At 46.5% G+C, this 20,425-nt stretch overlaps 1 protein-coding gene across 8 annotated transcripts in view; it reads left to right on the top strand.

Annotated features, from left to right (window-relative positions):
• GRM4 (glutamate metabotropic receptor 4) overlaps positions 1-20,425 on the top strand; it is a 77,077-nt gene that overhangs the window by 32,994 nt on the left and 23,658 nt on the right. For 6 of the 8 annotated variants that reach the window (XR_012803826.1, XM_075614033.1, XM_075614030.1 and 3 more), the window contains 2 exons: positions 19,146-19,300; positions 20,183-20,323. Coding sequence is in view for 7 of the 8 variants with exons in the window: in XM_075614033.1 (XP_075470148.1) it covers positions 19,146-19,300; positions 20,183-20,323 (296 nt within the window). In the remaining variant the exon portion in view is untranslated. The remainder of the gene's footprint in view (positions 1-19,145; positions 19,301-20,182; positions 20,324-20,425) is intronic. The other 2 variants (XM_075614035.1, XM_075614034.1) reach the window with 1 other exon arrangement.

Genomic DNA, 20,425 nt, shown 5'->3' with positions numbered 1-20,425 from the left:
AGATGGAGCTCCCGTTGTGCAGGGAGATCGCCTGTAAGAGCGGTGCAGGGAAATGCAGCTCCCGTTGTGCAGGGAGATCGCCTGTAAGAGCTGTGCAGGGAGATGCAGCTCCCGATGTGCAGGGAGATCGCCTGTAAGAGCTGTGCAGGGAGATGCAGCTCCCGTTGTGCAGGGAGATCGCCTGTAAGAGCTGTGCAGGGAGATGCAGCTCTTGTTGTGCAGGGAGATCGCCTGTAAGAGCTGTGCAGGGAGATGCAGCTCTTGTTGTGCAGGGAGATCGCCTGTAAGAGCTGTGCAGGGACATGCAGCTCTTGTTGTGCAGGGAGATCGCCTGTAAGAGCTGTGCAGGGAGATGCAGCTCTTGTTGTGCAGGGAGATCGCCTGTAAGAGCTGTGCAGGGAGATGCAGCTCTTGTTGTGCAGGGAGATCGCCTGTAAGAGCTGTGCAGGGAGATGCAGCTCCCGTTGTGCAGGGAGATCGCCTGTAAGAGCTGTGCAGGGAGATGCAGCTCCCGTTGTGCAGGGAGATCGCCTGTAAGAGCTGTGCAGGGAGATGCAGCTCTTGTTGTGCAGGGAGATCGCCTGTAAGAGCTGTGCAGGGAGATGCAGCTCCCTATGTGCAGGGAGATCGCCTGTAAGAGCTGTTCAGGGAGATGCAGCTCCCGTTGTGCAGGGAGATCGCCTGTAAGAGCTGTGCAGGGAGATGCAGCTCCCGTTGTGCAGGGAGATCGCCAGTAAGAGCTGTGCAGGGAGATGCAGCTCCCGTTGTGCAGGGAGATACAGCTCCCGTTGTGCAGGGAGATGCAGCTCTTGTTGTGCAGGGAGATCGCCTGTAAGAGCTGTGCAGGGAGATGCAGCTCTTGTTGTGCAGCTCCTCCAGACTGCTGGAGCGAAATAGAACGTTAAGTTCATTTCGCTTGTTAAGAAAACAGAACCTCGTGCGGTTTAGCATTTTTTTTACCAAACGCTAAAAAATGTGCACTTTTTCTTAGTGGATTGTGCGCTTTTTCTTAGTGGATACGGTTTGTACACAAATTTGAAAAAGGATTGCAATAGAAAGTAATATCAACCCTAACATGTTATTTAAGTACCTTAATAATAAAAAAATTAGAAAAGAAAATATAAGACCTTTTCAGTGTGAGATGGGCAGGCAAATTATTGGAGATAAGGAAAAAGCAGAGGTATTAAACAAATTATTTTCCTCTGTGTTTACCAGGGAGGAATCAATTGCAGTAGTAGTGCCGCAGGAGGAAGGCATAATTGGTTAATTGAGGAAGAAGTTCATAGGTGGCTTGATAAAATTAAAGTAAAAAAGCACCTGGCCCGATGGCATACATCCAAGAGTTCTTAAGGAGTTAAGCTCAGTAATAGCCAAACCATTACATTTAATATTCAATGACTCCATTTTCACAGTCTCAGTACCGCAAGATTGGCCTAAAGCAGACATGATCCTTATAAAAAGGGAGCTAGATCACAGCCGGGGAATTACAGACCTGTAAACCTGACTTCAATAGTGGGGAAAGAACTTGAAGGTTTAGTACAGATTAATATTCAGGAATACCTAATGGAAAACAAAATTATTAGTAATAGTCAGCATGGATTTATAAAGGATAGATCATGCCAAACTAACCTTATTTGTTTCTTGTAGGAGGTAAGTAGGAATTTAGACCAGGGGTAATGCAGATGATTTGGTCTACTTAGATTTTCCAAAGGCTTTTGATACTGTGCCACACAAGGGGTTAGTGTAAAAAATAAAGAAAATTGGGCTCAGTAATAATGTATGCACCTGGATTGAAAGCTGGATGAAGAATAAACAGATAGTTGGTGTAAATGGAACCTTTTCGGGTTGGGCTAAAGTTGTGAGTGGAGTACCTCAAGGATCGGTACTGGGACCTCTGCTTTTTAACTTGTTTATTAATAACCTTGAGGTTGGCATCGAGAGCAAAGTCTCCATCTTTGCTGATGACACTAAATTGTGTAAGGTAGTAGAATCAGAGCAGGATGTAATTTATCTCCAGAAAGACTTGGAGAGACTGGAAACGTGGGCAGGTAAATGGCAGATGAGGTGTAATACAGCTAAATGAAAGGTTATGCATGTGGGAAACAAGCACATACAGTACAATCGACTTACAAATGAAATAGGGAAACATTTGGGGAATCCTCGATGGAGAAGGATTTAGGAGTGCTTGTAGACCGCAGTCTTTTCAATAGTGCCCAATGTCATGCAGTAGCTGCAAAGGCAAACAAGATCTTATCTTGCATTAAACGACGAATGGATGGAAGGGAAGTAAGCATAATTATGTCCCTGTATAAAGCATTAGTAAGACCACACCTTGAATATGGAGTACAATTTTGGGCACCAATCCATAAAAAAAGACATTATGGACCTAGAGAGAGTGCAGAGAAAAGCCACCAAATTAATAAATGGGGTTGAAAATCTGGATTATGAGGTGAGGCTAGCTAAATTAGATTTGTTTACATTAGACAAAAGGCGGTTTGTGTGGGTGTGTGATGCACTGTCTAAGATGCAGAGTATGGTGCAATGTATAGAACAGGGGTGCTCAAAGTGGGAAGCATGCCGCAGGGATATTTGTTTGGAGGGTGCGGCCGTTGCAGAGACCCTGCACTCATACTTGAGGCATTTAAATTAAATGCCGGGGGGGGGGGGGGGCAAACAAGGCCTCTGCAACCTCAATTTACCTGGATTCAGCCGGCTACTGGACGTGTCACCATGGCAACACGGCGTCAAATGATGCTGCGGGGTCATGTGACGTGACGCCTCACTATGGTAACGCGCGTCAAATGAAGTGGCGGGGTCACATGACGTGACATCACATGACCCGTGGCATCATTTGACGTTGGTTCACCGAAAAGGGGAGCGCGAGCACTGGGATTGCCAGGCAGGGGGGCGCAGCAAACTTTGCACACCCCTGGTATAGAGTACAGTATGTGTGTTGCAGTATATAAGATGCAGTGTATCTTATACAGAGATACGCTGCATCTTACACAATACATTACATTCAGTGTGTGTTATGCAGTGTATAAGTAGCAGTGTGTGTGTGATGCAGTATATAAGATGCAGCATGTAATGCACTGTTTGAGATGAGATATGGTATGAGTGCATAATGCACTGTATAGGATACATTGTGTGTGTGTGTGTTTGTGTGTGTGTGCGATAGAGATATGCAGTGTATACACCATCTTACACACTGCAACATGCACACACATCATCTTACACAGAGTAACACACACACATACTCACATGCGGCATTTTATACTGTACTGTATAAGGTGCAGTGTGTGCGATGTGGTGTGTGTGTGTGTGTGATACAATGTATAGGATGCAGTATATGTAATACCATGTGTAGGATGCAGTGTGCATGATACAATGTATAAGATCCAGTGTGTGGGAAGCACTCTATATGATACTGTGTGTATGTGTGTGTGTGTGTGTGTGTGTATGAAGCAATGTATAGGATGCAGTGTGTGTGTGATGCAATGTATAATGTATAGGATGCAGTGTGTGTGTGATGCAATGTATAGGATGCAGTGTGCGTGATACAATGTATAAGATCCAGTGTGTGGGAAGCACTCTATATGATACTATGTGTGTGTGTGTGTGTGTGTGTGTGTGTGTGTGTGTGTGTGTGTGTATGAAGCAATGTATAGGATGCAGTGTGTGTGTGATGCAATGTATAGGATGCAGTGTGTGTGTGATGCAATGTATAGGATGCAGTGTGCGTGCATGCGTAAATCCAATGTATAGGATGCAGTGTGTTTAATGCCATGTATAGGTTGTATTGTGTGTGATGCAGTGTGTGGGAAGCACTGTATACGATTCAATGTGTGTGTGTGTGTGGTGGTTATGCACTGTGTAATATACAGTGTCTATAATGCACTGTATAAGATGTAGTGTGTGTGATGCACTGTACAAGTCAGTGTGTGACGTATGTACAGTATAAGATGCGGTGTGTATATTTCACTGTATAAGATGATGTTGTACGTATGTGTGTGTGGTGCAGTGTATGCGATACATCTTATACACTCCATACACGCACACACACATTTTACACCGCGTGTGAGAGTGTGTGTGTGATGTACTGTATAAAATGCAGTGTACGTGTGATGCATGACCCTGGAGACTGCGAGGAAGCTCTCCCCCACTACTGTCAGTGACCCAAACCACAGACACAAGGTCTGGAGGTAAAAGACTGCGGCTTTTTATTAAACATTAAATAACCCGATAAGTGCTACCCTCTGCCAGAGTGCGCGCTCATTGGGTAAAGGCCAAAGGCCCTTGAAACGATGACCCGTAACACCCCCCAAGCTAGGCGCCACCCGGCCGGCCGCTTGACAACAGTGGGCCACAGGAACTCACGTTTAAATGAGGCCTGCCCACTCGCCACTTCCAGCCACTGCCAGGCTTTACCAACCACAAAGCCGTCTGGCAAGTTTTACCGCACTTACCCCCCAAACTGTCGCCTCCTACAGGCCTATTTAACCCCACTTAAACTAGCCCCGTACTGCCAGCCCTGCCAGGACCCTCTTGAGCCCATCTTGTATAATATTATTAAATAAATCGGACCTGATGTCCGTAAGGTGCACCCCATTGTCCCTACACAAACCACTAGTAGTGGAATAAAAGTCAGGATGGTTCAACCCCCAACCTCTGAATTGCAACACGAACCTCCCCATCACCCTATTTATCTTTTTCCTCATGCACTCAACTGCCCATGCAACCTTGGCCCCTCTTCAAACCTCCCTGTGAATGATGTCAGACCAAATGACCTGCACCGCTCACCACCCCACATGGGTTTGGGCCAAGTCCCTCTTCATTGCCCATACTAAATCCACTGAACGCACCGCCGCCAAGTCATTGCCCCTGATGTGGAGGATCAAGATCTGCGGGTGTCTCCTCTCCTCAGGATGCACCCATTTCTGGGCCTGTGCAGACCTCCCAAGGTCCACCACTTCAGGGGCAACCTGCCGCTGTGATGCCACAGCCTGCATTGCTTGGCTCCTCGTCTGTCCTGCACCCCCGAGGCCCTGAGCCAGCACTTCCACCCTCACTGTGGACAGATGCCCCCTTGACCCGGAGCCCGCCTCCTGCGGACCAGACACAGGGAAAGGGGGAAACTTCGGGGAGCTGAATGAGACACGGAGGCTGAAGCCCTCCTCTTACACCAACCATTCTCTGACCTGCTGCACTCCTCAGGCCCAGCTGAGCTCTCCTGCCACTTGCCGACACCCTCCGAGCAGCTCTCCTCTGAGCTCCATGTTCCGGCATGACCCACATTTATCGCACTTAAAAGCACTTATCACTGCTTTGTGAATCGGTCCCATAGTGTGCACGTGAGAGCTGCAATATGTAAGATGTGGTGTATAAGATGCCTAGGGAGTTAGATGCAGTGTGTGATGCAGTACATAATATGCAGTGTGTGTGTGTGCTTGCGTACGCGTGTGTAATGCAGTGCATAAGATGCAATGTGTGTGTGTGTGTGTGATGCAGTGTGTAAGGTGCAGTGGGTGTGATGTGGTACAGTACATAAGTTACAGTGCTTAGATGCTGTGTATAAGATACTGTGCACTGTATAAGATAAGTACTGTACAGCATGTGATGCAGAGCAATTTACATGCATTGTATAAAATGAAGTGTGTGTCTGTGTGATGCACTATATAAAATATAGTGTGTGTCTGTGTGTGATGCAGTGTATAGGAGTATGTGTGTGTGTGTATGATGTGCTTGACGGATGATGTGTATAAGATGCTGTGTCTGCGATGCACTATATGCCCAGTATGTGTGTGATTTAGTGTGTGTGAGAGATGCAGTGTATAAGATGTAGTTTGTGTGCTAGAGATACAATGTGTAAGATGCAGTGTGTGTGATGTGGTGTATAAGATGCAGTGCATGTTAGATGCAGTGTATAAGATACAGTATTTGATGTTGTCACGTACGGCACCCAGCTAGCCCGCGACAAGGGTTAATACTCACGCCCGCAAGCGCTTCCACTTTTCACCTCCGCAAAGGTCCATCAAATGGACAATATCTCCTCTACAGGATCAAGGATCAATACACAACCTGCAAGCGGCCTCACTCTTCACCCCCGCAAAGGTCCAGGCTACTCTAGCCAACCCACCTTTCTCCTCCGCAAGGAACCAGTGAGTTAATATTGGTTTGATACCTTCTGTAGCCACGCCCCTGGCCCACGCCCCTGGCCCACGCCCCTGGCCATCCATACACCCCCTGCCGAGAAATGCTTTGAAGCTCGGTCTCCTGTGTACAGAAAGTTGTCACAGGGGCTATCTTTAACACTCAAGTCTCCAGACATGGACCTTATCTCTACTCTACCAGCCATATACACTAGGCCTGCAAAAAGGTGTTAACATACAATAAACCCACTCTTTGTACGTTTCACACCCAACGTCAATCATGCCCTGTAGCTCATTAACCCTTTAAGCACCAGGGGGATTAAAATACCTAATATCTCATGACATTATCATGACAGATGTGTATAAGATGCTAAGGGCCGGATACATGAAGCTGCGGTAATGATAACATGCGGTATTACTGCCAAAAAAAGTACAATATTTTTATAGTGCAATACATCTTTGCAGCAAAGCCAAAAATAACACACACAAAAAAGAGGCATAATACTGCATTTTTTTTTTAACCTATCCTGCCATACATCACATTCTCATATTTATCGGAACGGAATGAACAGCAGAAATACTGCAAATACTTTCACGCCCTACTCCAGGCTGGTGTTAGCCCTATCTTGCATATCTATATATAATGGCCATTCCATTGCCCATTATATACATAGGCAAGATAAGGAAAACCAATCTGAAGTAGATGATAAAATATAACTTAAAATACATTACAGTACATATTAAGACCTTAGTAGCCCAAGTGGTCAACAAGTCATGGGTTTCCATGAATAGATGACCTCAAAAAGACTACAAGTGGGTTAATATCAACATTAAACTACACTACATACCCCCCTGGGGCAACTACCCTCATCACCTACTACCCCTTGTCCCCTCTACCGCCACCAAATGATCCACCTCCTCCCACCCCCCCTACACTAATGACCAATAGACCTATTAGCCAAATGTGACTAATAGTGCTTTTGGCCATAAAAAATACACATCTAAAAAAAACACAACACTACATTAAAAATAAATGTAAAATACATTTTAACAATCATATAATTGATTGCCACTGTGGCTACCTATGCCCTCTCAATGGGGACGGAGATAGCCACATTGGCAATCAATGGTAAGCTGCCGTCTACAAATGAAAAATTAACAATATTAAAATACATTACTTACCCCCCTTGACTATGTTAGTGGCTAGTAATACATTGCTTTACTAACCGCTATGGTAATTAAGTGGTTAACCTCTCCTGCCACCCCCTGGAACCTCCCACCCTGGGTCATTTACCCTCATCACCCACCCCCCTACACACAACAAAACCAACCCCTACAGTAATGGGCAATAGCCCTACTAGCCAAATGTGGCTAATAGGGATTTTGCCCATTGAAAAGCATTATAAAAATACATAAAAAAAATATACATTACAATAAATAATAACATAATACAAACAAATCCTTAAAATCCATTGATTGTCACTGTGGCTACCTAGTCCCTCTGAATAGGGACCTAGATAGCTACATTGGAAATCCATGGTAAGCTGCAGTACAAAAATTAAAAATGTTCAATATCAAAATACATTACTTACCCCCTTTGACTATTTTAGTGGCTAATAAAGCATTGCTAAGCAATGCTTTACTAACCACCATGGTAATTAAGTGGTTAAACCCTCCCACCACCACCCCAGGAGGCCAACCACACACCCAGGGCAACTACCCCCCATCAACCACCACCCTACACCCAACAAAACGACTCCCGCACAGTAATGGGTAATAGCCCTATTAGCCAAATGTGGCTAATGAGGATTTTTCCCATTTAAAAGCATTACAAAAATACAGTTAACAAAATATAATCAAAATAAAGCCTTTAAATCCATTGATTGTCACATACCTGGGCCCTCAATGATGACCTAGAAAGCCACATAGGCAATCAATGTTGACTCTAAATAAATAAATGTATTACTTACTCCAGGATGAAGGCCATCCTCCTCATCTTAATGGGCACCCAGAGAAAAATCTAATAAAGGGGCGATGCCCAACCATAAAACATAATGAAAAAACAATCCAAGCACGATGGCAAATAAAAAAATAAATGAAAAAAAACATTAAAATTCATCCAAGCCCGTTGGCAAAGTAAAACAAAACACAAAAACATTACAAATTCATCCAAGCCCGATGGCCAAAAAATAAAGAAGAAAAAAATGAAAGTGGAAAATCAATCCAGTCCCGATGGCCTATTTCTACTCCATGTCTATCCTTGCTGTAGTATATTGGTTGATCAAGTTGACCTGAAGCCCTGGATCCTTCTTTGCTAGAAGAACAGTCTCTGGTGAGTATTTCTTATTGTATTTTCTTCTTTAGCTGAAAGCGGTCCTCTTCTCACTTCTATTTGTGCCCCCGGATGGACATGGATTAGAAATAGGCCATCGGGCCTGGATTGATTCTCCACTTTCATTTTTTTCTTTATTTTTTGACCCTCAGACTTCGATTAATTGCTTTTTTGTTTATTTTTTGATTTGCCATCAGGCTTGGGTTACTTTTAATGGTTTTGGAGGGTTTTATTTTTATTTGCCAACGGGCATGGATGTGTTTTTTTTTATGGTTGGGCATCGGCCCTTTCTTGGATTTTTCTCAGGATTCTCATGAAGATTAGGGAGGACAGCCTTCATTCCGGCTGGGGTAAGTAATACATTTATTTAGGGTCAATATTGATTGCCAATGTGGTTATCGAGGCCCCCATTGGGGGCGTAGGTAGCCACAGTGACAATCAATAGATTTCAAGGCTTTATTTTTATGTTATTATTTACTGTAATGTATATTTTGTTAAATGTATTTTTCTAATGCTTTTCATATTTGGCTAATAGGGCTATTGCCCATTACTGTTGGTGGGAGGGCTATGGGGGTAGTTGCCCCGGTGTGGGTTATTAGGTCTCCCGGGGAGTGGCTGGAGTGGTTAACCCCCTGTTTACCTTAGCAGTCAGTAAAGCATTGCATGGTACATGGGTTTGGTAGTGTATTTTATGTTTAATTCTGAACCCCATTGGTGCCTCTGGTAACCACACGCATCAAATAGGATAATGTTATTTAGATTATAGGCTTCTGTGATAATAAATATTACAAACGCCTATGATAGAAATATTATATTTGGGTTAAATATCACACCCAGTAAATTATTACCACAATGTAGATATATACATTACCATCTTCACATTGAGGTAATAAAACCCAATTTTTTTTACTGGGTGCGATATTAACACACTTTTACTGGTGGTTGATGTATTCAGGCCTAAGTGTGTGATGCAGTGCTGTTTAGATGCATTATACAAAATGATCGGTGTGTGTGTCGGATGTACTATATAAAATGCAGTGTGTACAGTGTGTGATGCTCCGTGTGATGCAGGGTATAAGATGCAGAGTGTGTATATGTATGTGTTAGATGAAGTATATAAGATGTAGTGTTTGTGATGCACTATATAAAATGCAGTATGTGTATGATGCAGTGGTTGTGAGAGATGCAGTGTATAAGATGCAGTGTGTGCACAAGAGATACAATGTGTAACATGCAGTGTGTGTATAAGATGCAGTGTATGAGATGCAGTGTGTGTGTGTGGTATGCAGTATATAAAATGCAGTATGAATGTGTGTGTATGGGACGCAGCATGTAATATGCAGTATTTGTTATGCAATGTATATTGTATACGTACATAGGCATGCTATGGTATTTCAACTGCTAACACCAGGGTAGGACAACTGTCTGATTAGGCCGAGTCCATAGAAGGACAGGCCGTGCTGAGCCGTGCGGACGCTCCGCGCTGAGCCCCTGCATCCTCAATGAGGATGCCTTTAGAGGGGGCTCACGCGAGCGTCCGCAGGCGTGCTGAGGCGCTGGAGTTTTCAGCCGAGCGCCAAGCTGTTTTTCAGCGCGCTGTCGGCTGAAAGCATCCAATCAGCGCGGAGCTACGTCAATGTCACGGCGCCGTGACGTCGGCGCCGTGATGTCGACGTCAGTGTGTCGCGGGCGATTGGCCCAGCGACGTCACTGCCCCACCTCCCTCAGTCTCCCCCCGCCTCCGATCGCGCCCGCTGGCTCGCCTGCATGGGCATGAAATCGCGCAGATTTCAGCAGGCGAGCCTCAGCGTCAGCGCGGCTCGGAACTCCTCACCCCTCTATGGCCGCAGCCTTAGAAATACCATTTGTTTTTATGTGTCTTACATGTGCTTATTGACCTGTCTGGGCTGTACCGTACTTAATTCGGTCACGTGACTTGTTAGACCTATATAGCTAGGGACAGTCTGGGGGAGCAGCCTACATTTAAAGAAGCCCATCTTTAAAGTGGCCCTTTTTTAAGTGGCATGCAGTGTGGGGTTTAACAGGGAGTTCAACAGGAGTGGACAACAGAACACCTACTGACCCTGGATACTGAATTCAAACTGCGCTGCAAAGGAGGACATTTACTATCCCAGACCGCACATCTCAACACTAAACTATCACTGCCATGCCGCCACTACTATTTATATTCGCTGTGACCTCACTTCATTTCAAAATACGTGTTTCTTTCTACCAGCCTCATTATGTCTCTAACTCTATTCATATATCTTCATCTCTCCTTCCTTCGCCACTTATCAGTTCCTACCTGCGCCCTCTGACACTACACAGCTATAGCCCCTGCACTAAAACACACCCTTGCGAAACATCCTCACACATTCTCTTTCTATCCATGCTTCTCCTCCTTGCTTCTGGGGATATCTCTCGCAATCCTGGTCCCTGCCTTATTTCTACATGCTGTAGTCCTCGCCTCCCACATACAACTTCTACTCCTTCTGGTGTCAACCCCTCTAACCTCATTCCCATCCCCTGTCAACCGCCTTCCTCTCTCCCTTTCTCCTGTGCCCCTTGGAATGCTCACTCACTTTCTAACAAGTTCCTCTCTGTGCATAACTTCTTTTTCTCTCACTCTGCTCCTCTTTGCTATAACTGAGACTTGACTCAATCTGACTCTGCTCTGGAAGCTGCCCTCTCTTATGGTGGCCTTTCTTTCTCCCACACTCCGCACACCCTGATGACAGGGGTAGAGGCGTGGGGCTCCTCCTGTCCTCTATCTGCCGCTACCGAACCCTTCCTATTCCTCCCTCTCTTTTTCCTCCTTTGAGGCTCACACTGTCCAGTTTTTCTTTCCTCTCCCTGTCCATGTGGCGGTCATCTATCACCCACATACATCTACTCATCCCCCTTCTGCCTTTCTCTCTCACTTTGAATCCTGGCTCTCCTTTCTCTCCTCTGACTCCCCTGTTCTTCTCCTTGGAGACTTCAACTGCCATATTGATGCTCCCTCTCCCTTGGGCTTACTGCTTTCTCTCTCTAACCTCTTCTTTTGGCCTTCAACAGTAGACTGCAGGCAGCACCCACAAGGATGGCCACTACCTAGACCTGGTTTTCACTCAAAACTTTTCTCTCACTGATTTCTCCCTTCCCCTCCTTCTTCTCTCTGACCATCATCTCATCTAATGTTTTCTCTCTCACTTCTCCCCTTCTCCCCTTCCATCTACCCCACGTTTCTGCAGAGACCTGCATTCTAATAACCTACCAGCCTATGATGCCACTTTATGCTCCTTCATCTCCTCTCTCAGCTCTGCTCCAGACCCTGACAACCTGGTCAGGAAATACAACATTGCCCTATCCTCCTCTCTTGATCTACATGCCCCACTTTTTCTCTGCAGTTCTCACCCTTCAAGCCCAGACCCTGGCTTAATTTCCACACGTGCATACTGCATTTCGTTTCTCTGAATGCCTCTGGAGGAAATCTCACACTCTCGCAGACTTCCTTCACTACAAATGTATGTTATCCTGTTTCAACTCTGCCCTCTCTAAGGCTAAACAACCCTACTTTTCTTCACTGATCAACACGCACAAATCTAACCCATGCCGACTCTTCTCTGTCTTTGACTCTTTACTCAGACCACCCTCTGCTGCCTGTTTTTCTCCTCCATCTCACCTCAGGATTTTGCTGACTGTTTCAAGGAAAAGGTGGAATCCATACATCAGGACATCCCCTCTGTATCCTCCTCCCATCCTACACCTCTTCCTAACTCTCCTCCTGCCTTCCTCGACTCTTTTGCCGCTGTCACAGAGGAGGATGCTCCTACTATAATACCTACACTCACACACATTTTAACTCCTCCCTCTACTCTGGTACCTTTCCCTCCTCCTTCAAATATGCAACAGTTATACCATTACTCAAAAACAGGAAGCTTGACCCTACCTGTCTTTCTAAATATCATTCTGTCTCCCTCCTGTCTTTTGCCTCTAAACTCCTTGAACATCTTGTATTCTCTCGCTTGCTCCTTTTTCTCACCACCTATTCTCTCCTAGACCCTTTACAAACTGTCTTCCGCACTGCTCACTCCACTGAAACAGCCCACGCTAAAATAACTAATGACCTCCATGCTGCCAAAGACAAAGGTCATTACACTCTTCTAATATTACTCAACCTCTCTGCAGCATTTGATACTGCGGACAAACCTCTTCTCCTTCGCATTTTCCATACTCTTGGTATTCGTAACAAAGCTCTATCCTGTATCTCCTGTTACCTCTCCCATTGTACTTTCAGTGTCTCTTTTGCTAACACCTCCTCCTCTATCGAACTCTCTGTGGGGGTACCCCAGGGCTCTGTCCTGGGACCTCTTCTCTTTTCTCTTTAGGTCACCAAGAGAGAGTGTGTAATCACATCTCTTGGGTTCAAATATCACCTCTATGCTGATGACACACACATTTACTTTTCAACCCCTGACCTTAAACCCACTGTATAAACCAAAGTTTCTGAATGTCTCTCCGCTATATCATCCTGGGTGGCCCTTAAACTTACCATGTCAAAAACAGAGCTCATATTTTCTCCCTGGCCCTACCTACTACCTCCTCCCACATTATTGTTGGAAGCACTATCATACACATAATAGCACAAGCACGCTGCCTAGGGGTAACACTTGACTCCTCTCTCACATTCTCCTCTCACATTCAAAAGGTAGCTAAAACCTGTAATTTTTTCCTCCACAATATTACAAAGATACGCTCTTTCTTCTGTTGCTCGACTGGACACAGGTCCTCAATCTTTCCCGTCTCGACTACTGTAACGTCCTGCTGTCCGGCCTTCCTGCCTTTCATATGTCTCCCCTACAATCTATCCTAAACGCTGCTGCCAGAATCACTACTCTTCCCTAAATCTGTCTGCGTCTATGCTGCTGAAATCCCTCTCCTGGCTTCTTATCAAATCCGTATCACACACTCAATTCTCCTCCTCACTTGTAAGGCTTTACACTCTTCTGCTCCTCCTTACATCTCAGCCTTAATTTCTCGACTCTTGCATTCTACTCAAGGATGCCTTCTCTCTTTACCCCTTTTGTGTCTAAAGCCCTCTCCCACCCTAAACATTCCTCACTGACTGCCCCAGACCCCTGGAATGCCCTTCCCCTCAATATCCGACTAGCATCCTCTCTATCCACCTTTAAGACCCACCTTAAGGCACACCTCCTTAACGAAACATATGAGTAGCCCCATGGCTGATACTATACACCCCATACATAAACATTGGCCCCTTGCAGACACACTTACCAGAACACCCCCCAACTGTCTCTGTACGTTCTTCCTACTTACAAATTAGATTGTAAGCTCTTTGCAGCGGGGACTTCTTTTCCTAAATGTCACTTTTATGCCTGAAGCACTTCTTGCCATTATATGTTATTTGTATTATTTGTTATTTATATGATTGTCACATGTATTACTGCTGTGTAGTGTTACAGTATGTACATTAATGACGCAATATAAATAAAGACATACATACATACGTACATATATCCCCGATTGATTACATTTCGGAATAAAACAGGGCAGAGTCCCTGCTAGCTTTATCTTTAGATGCTACTGTACCAATCCCCCCACTCTAAAAGAAGCTCTGAAAAGGCAAACGTGAAGGCTGTTTTAAAAAATTATTTCATAGGGCCTGTGCATACTGTGCATACTGTGCATACTGTGCATACTGTGCATACTGTGCATACTGTGCATACTGTGCATACTGTGCATACTGTGCATACTGTGCATACTGTGCATACTGTGGATACTGATTCCGCTGCTTTGTTTAAGCTTTGTAACCTCTCTGCTGTTACTGGCTTCCTCTTATACCCGTGTTTGCACTCCCCTCTGCCTCAACCAATCAGGATGCACCTGATTACAAAATCTTTGGTAATGTCTTTCCGTCATTGTAATTTGAGAAAAAAGGCTATGCCCGCCAGCGTGCAACCCGCCTTTGCCCGTGACATGCCCGACTTTGTCCGTGACATGCCTGCCTTTGCCCGTGACATGCCTGCCTTTGCCCGTGACATGCCCGCCTTTGTCCGTGACATGCCCGCCTTTGCCCGTGACATGCCCGCCTTTGTCCGTGACATGCCCACCTTTGCCCGTGACATGCCTGCCTTTGCCCGTGACGTGCCCGCCTTTGCCTTAACCTTTATGTTTGCTTGCATGCACTGCAGGACCAGCCTGCGCAGTAACCTTACCACTGGCGGTGATGTTGCTGATTGGCCATTCACGGGGTTGACTACAACCCAGATTATATGACCACAATAGGATGTGTTTGTTGGCCCATAACTCCACCGTGACTATAATGGGGAATAACTCCAGGAAAGCCATGTTTTTAGTTAGCCCTGCCTCTGCCCAGTCCGCTGGCCATGGCACAGCACACCATTCCCTGGTAAAGTACGCCCCAAAACCGTGCGCCCCCTGCCGCATCAGTGAACAATGGTAATTCATGATTAGTTTTGCTGCTCTCAACCCGCAACCTTTTACCTCAAGGTCTTCCCTTCAGCTCCTTTGTAATTCGGAGGTGATCCTGGGGTCTTTTTACCCCCGCGTGAGGGGTTAGAGATCCGACCCATGGGAATTAGTCTTCAGGTAACATTTAGGAAATGCAGCAGAGACTGAATTTGTTTCAGTGTCACATTCCTAGAATCCCTGAACTGACCGAGGCCAGTTCTCCGGTTCCTGACTTTGTCTGCGGGTCAGCGACTCTCTCGCCAACATGTCAATCTCAGTGCCTGGAAATGACAACATTTTCATTGGGAATTGAGTTTTTGCCTTAGCTATTAGAACACCTAACTCCTGCATGAGCCCCTTGGTAGTTTCAGTAGCCCTTTGCACAGGGGAGAAGTGGGGGGGCCTACAAGCAGGAAATGGTGTATATAGTGTGCGCTTGTGCTAGTTCCTGTCTTACTGACTATGCACTAATACAAAAAAGTGCTGCAGGCCCCAAAGAAGGCACATGATTGGGAGACATTTACCAATGTAATACGCCCCTTCAAATTTGCAATCCGTGAACCTAAAACTGCTGCGGGCCAAAGGTAACAGCCGAAAGGCTTAGTCCATGTCAATTTTTGCCATGAGTGCTCCCTCCCCGTATGCTTTTATGATACCTATGGCAGCGACGAAGGACTGATATTGTACCCGGCAGAGGTCTTGGTCTATGTACAGCGCTCCCTTTTGGATAGGACGGGTTCCATATGAGCCTGAATTTCCCTGGGTCTTTTTTAAGGACAATGCCCAAAGGGGAGATGATCAGTTAGGGAAGTGGGTGGGAGGTGAATGGGCCCCAGCTTTAGCTCTTTGCATAGTTTTGGGGTCTTTGTAAGGGGTTATTAGCTTTTGCCTGGTTATGCGTGCATGCGCGCTTGAAGCAACTGTAGGCAGACTGACTACATGCGTTCCTGAACTTGCACACTCTCCCAAGTATGCACTGCTTGTCATTAAATGACCGGCATTCTCCCTTCTTGCCCCATGGGTGGTTGACTCCCGGGCCGCCCATCCAAGCCCTTTGTAAAGGGACCAAACCTTTCTGGTGTGACTAGGCTCAACCACAGGCCAATTTCTTTGGGCCCAAAGTTTAGGATATCATTCCCCTGCATCTGAAGCCCAAACCGCTCATCATACTTCCGCCACGCCGTGCCCCCATACTGCTCAGGCTATTTGCCCAGGAGGCAGCTACCAAACACGTAGAAGTCCAATTGCCAATTATCAATACTCCTTAACTTTTCTGTAGACCCTGTATGGATAGCTTACACATATTTACATATTTCCCTTTTAATATGGTTTGCTGGGCAGGTGTTCGCATAGGGAGCCGGTTGCGCACGCATATGTATCGTTACCGGTGCAGGCTGAAATTACCCCTTTGTCCCTGGCCACCTTGCGTTTCCCTGGCTGCCTCTGCACTTCTCTGCCCTTGTTAGCCTGCAATGTTCTCACTGGTTTATAGCTATTGCCTTGGGGGAGGGGGGTGACCTAGTGACGCACTGCTGATGGGGCTGGGGGCAAAATGTGGCCCGTGGGTGGGATGTAGCCCATGTCTGCCAATGGGGAGGAAGGGGAGAGTGGTCCCCAGGGGTGCTGTGGCGGCTGCCACAGTGGCCATGGGTGCTAGGGAGAGTTTCCCCAAGGGTAACTTGCTGTAGGGAGGTGGTGGGGCCAAAATTGCTTGGCCATGGGTGGGAGGTTGGCGATGAGATGGACCGTAGCGGGGATGCGGCTGGGGGCAGGGCTGCGCTGGCGCTGCTATAAAATGCAGTGAGTGTGTGTGATGCAGCATATAAGAGGTTGTGTGTGTGTGGGTGTGTGTAAAGTGTGCAAGATGCAGTGTGTGTGTGCAGTGCACTATATGTAAGATGCTTGTTAGATGAAGTGTATATCAGATGCAATGTGCAGTGTAATTGATACATTATAGAAGATACAGTGTGTGTGTGATGCAGTGTAAAATATGCAGTCAGGCGCACTCTATGAGATGCAGTGTGTGTTATACACAGTAGGACACATTCTAGTAGCCGCGCGTTTCTCCCTGTAAAATTGCAGTTTGACATGGTCATAAGTCACGGAATAAAATTTGACAACTAGCCTTATTCTGTATTACATATTGTGTTGTTTAAACCGTGTCTATAAAAAGGGACAAAATGCATGGTTAAGCAACCAATCCACACGGATTATACTTTGTTGTGAGAGAGAGATAGAGAGAGGAAGAGAGAGATGGGGAGAGAGAGAGAGAGAGAGAGAGAGAGAGAGAGAGAGAGAGATGGGGAGAGAGAGAGAGATGTATATATATCCTTAAATCTCTCTCCAAATAACATAGTGAAGAGACACCTGTGCTCAAAAAGGAACATACCTGAGGTACCTGGGATATATGCTAATGAGATATGCAAAGTATATTTAAATGAATCACACCCCACACCTCATAAAGTATGAGACTATTAAATTAGGGGTCTCTCTCCAAAAAAATGCGAATGGTTTGAAGCGGTTTATCCTTTTGCACTTAATGGAGCTACTGGATTCAGCTAGTTTGCAAAAAATGGGGGTTTGAGCCTTTTTGGCAATTCCGCTCGGAATGAAACCGCTCCTTTATGGTGTGGACCTGCGAGAAGGGCTTACAGAATAGCAAAGCCGGCAAATCTGTGCGGAAAGGGCTCTGTAATGCAGTGTACAAAAGGCAGTGTGTCTGCTGCATTGTATAATAGGTAGTGTGTGTGTAATACACTATATAAGATGCATCACACTCACACAATACTTGTGTAACACGGTTTCCCCCCCACCACCACAATCTCACATAGGGACCAGTGCTGGGGAGATAGGCGTATTACCAGGTGTGTGGTATTATACCTGTAGGCTTCAGGAGTACTGAGTCGTCTGCTAGTTGGTAATGAGACAGGAACAGGACAGGCTTCGACAGATCTCTGGGTTCTTTGTTCTCGGTGGTTTCAGCGCCTCCAGCTGTGATGGAACCCACGGGGTGTGAGTGTCAGCCCCCATCACAGCACTCCTATACCCCTCCTGCCCAGGAACTGACACCAGAGGCAGAGGTATCTTTGAACTGTATTTATTGTAGTACTTGCTGCAGCAGCTCTTCATTGCAGCAAATCATGTTCTCCAAAAGTCCCAGGAACTCTGGATGGTGCATGCCCGGTAGTAGGGGCTCAATCCTGTTGGTCTCTAGGCCAGCCGGCCTAAAGTGAGCATGCTTTCCCCGCAATGGGGAAGACTGACAGCTCCGTCCTCACTCTTTGAAGAGCAGAGGGAAAGACCTACTAACTTTTAGCTATTCCCCTAGAAAACTCTGGAATGGGCGGGCTCATGGACTGTACCCACCTACAAGGGGCTGTACACAGGCCATGAATCACCACCTACCTTCCTTCACTTTCAAGGGAAGCAGAGGGGGGGTCACTGGAAAATAGATTAACCTGCTAATGCCTGGAACTTAACAGGACTTACTTAGCAGATACAGTATGTGGGGAGAAACAGGTACTATGGAACATACCATGTTATACTTGTTAGATGCATTGTTCAAGATGCTGTGTGTTTGTCATGCAGTGTATTTGATGCACTGTGTGCGATTCAGTGTGTAAGATGCTGTGTGTGCAGCACTGTGTAAAATGTATTGTGTGCATGTTATGCAATGTATAAGATGCAGTGGGTGTGTGTGTGTGTGTGTGTGTGTGTGTGTGTGTGTGTGTGTGTGTGTGTGTGTGTGTGTGTGTGTGTGTGTGTGTGTGTGTCAAACAGGCCACAGTTTTTATTTAACAACCAATGGATAGCAAATTCACCAACAGTAAAACCAAATGTCCTTGCTGGGTGCTACCACCTAAAAACACCTTGCCGCAAAACCAAACGGGCACCCCATAAGGGACCTCCCAAGTTACAGCGGAAATATTCCCTTGTAAACCCTGTCATTTGACGCTGGGGTACTTAGCATCCATCAAGTGGCTCCTGAACCAACCTACCTGAACAGTCCTCAATAATTACCCACAGCCAGCAAGGCAAAGCCGCCCCCAAAGCTGTAACAACAAAACACCCCATGAAGGAATATTGAAACAATATTCAATACTGTTTCCCCCCTTTCCGCCCCCCCCTCCTCCATATTCCCTCCCTGTCTCTCTCACTATCCCACTGCCCCTCCTCCTTCCCCCATCTAGGCGGGTGCTGGCAGCAGCGAGGAGAGCTAACCAGACCAGGCACTTCATGTGGGTTGGCTCGGACAGTTGGGGCTCCAAGATCTCTCCGGTCCTGCAGCAGGAGGAGGTGGCAGAGGGCGCTGTTACTATCCTGCCCAGGAGGGCATCAGTCAGAGGTCTGTCCTTTCACCTCTCTGTCCTCCATCCCACTCCATGTCTCTTCCCTTCTCCCTCTCTCTTTCTCTCCCCATCTCTGTCCCTTTGTCTCACTCCATCTCTCTGTCTCTCTTTCTACCCCTCCCTTACTCCCTTATTGCCCAGCCCTTTCTCTCTCTCTCCTCTCTCTGTATCTCTCACGCCATATATTGCTTTCTCTTCTCCATCTTTCTCTTTCCCCCATCTTCTTCTCTGTGTTAATATATGTGTTACTCTCTCGCCATCTTTGTATTAACATAACTCTCTCTCTCTCTCTCTCTCTCTCTCTCTCTCTCTCTCTCTCTCTCTCTCTCTCTCTCTCTCTCTCTCTTCCCTCTCTCATTCTCTTTCTCTCTCTGTTCTTCTGTCTCATTCTTTCTTCCTCTCTGTTCCTTCTCTCCGTCTTTTTGTGACTCTCTCCAACTCTTTCTCTCTAATATCTCTAACTCTCTCTCTCTATTACTATACTTCCCTTTCCCTATCTCCTTCCCTCTCTTTCCTCCCCCCTTTCTCTCTTGCCCCCTCTCTCTATCACTCCCCCCTGCTTTGTCTCTCCCTCCACCTGTCTCTCTCTTCTTCCTCCCTTCCTTCCTCTCTCTCTCCCCCTCTCTCTCTTCCCCCCCCTCTCTCTCTCCCCCCTCTCTCTCTCCCCCCTCTCTTTCCCCCCCCTCTCTCTCTCCCCCCCTCTCTCTCTCTCCCCCCCCTCTCTTTCCCCCCCCCCTCTCTCTCTCCCCCCCTCTCTCTCTCTCTCCCCCTCTCTCTCTCTCTGTCTCCCCCCCTCTCTTCCCCCCCCCCCTCTCTCTCTCCCCCCCCTCTCTCTCTCCCCCCCCCCTCTCTCTCTCCTCCCCCTCTCTCTCTCTCAGGGTTTGATCGCTATTTTAGCAGTCGGACGTTAGATAATAACAGGAGAAATGTGTGGTTTGCTGAATTCTGGGAGGAGAATTTCCACTGCAGGCTGAGCCGGAATGCACTGCGTAGGGGGGGCCACGGAAGGAAGTGCACTAGTGAGTTCACAACCACGCACAGCCACAAACAACCATGCAGCTCCACAGCCACAGAGACATACAGCCACGCGGATACACTGATATACAGCCACGCAGATACAC

The sequence above is a fragment of the Ascaphus truei genome, chromosome 9, assembly GCF_040206685.1.
Source record: "Ascaphus truei isolate aAscTru1 chromosome 9, aAscTru1.hap1, whole genome shotgun sequence".
Lineage (NCBI taxonomy): Eukaryota > Metazoa > Chordata > Amphibia > Anura > Ascaphidae > Ascaphus > Ascaphus truei.
The sequence above is the reverse complement of the archived record's forward strand: the minus strand, read 5'-3'. Positions and strand labels throughout refer to the sequence as shown.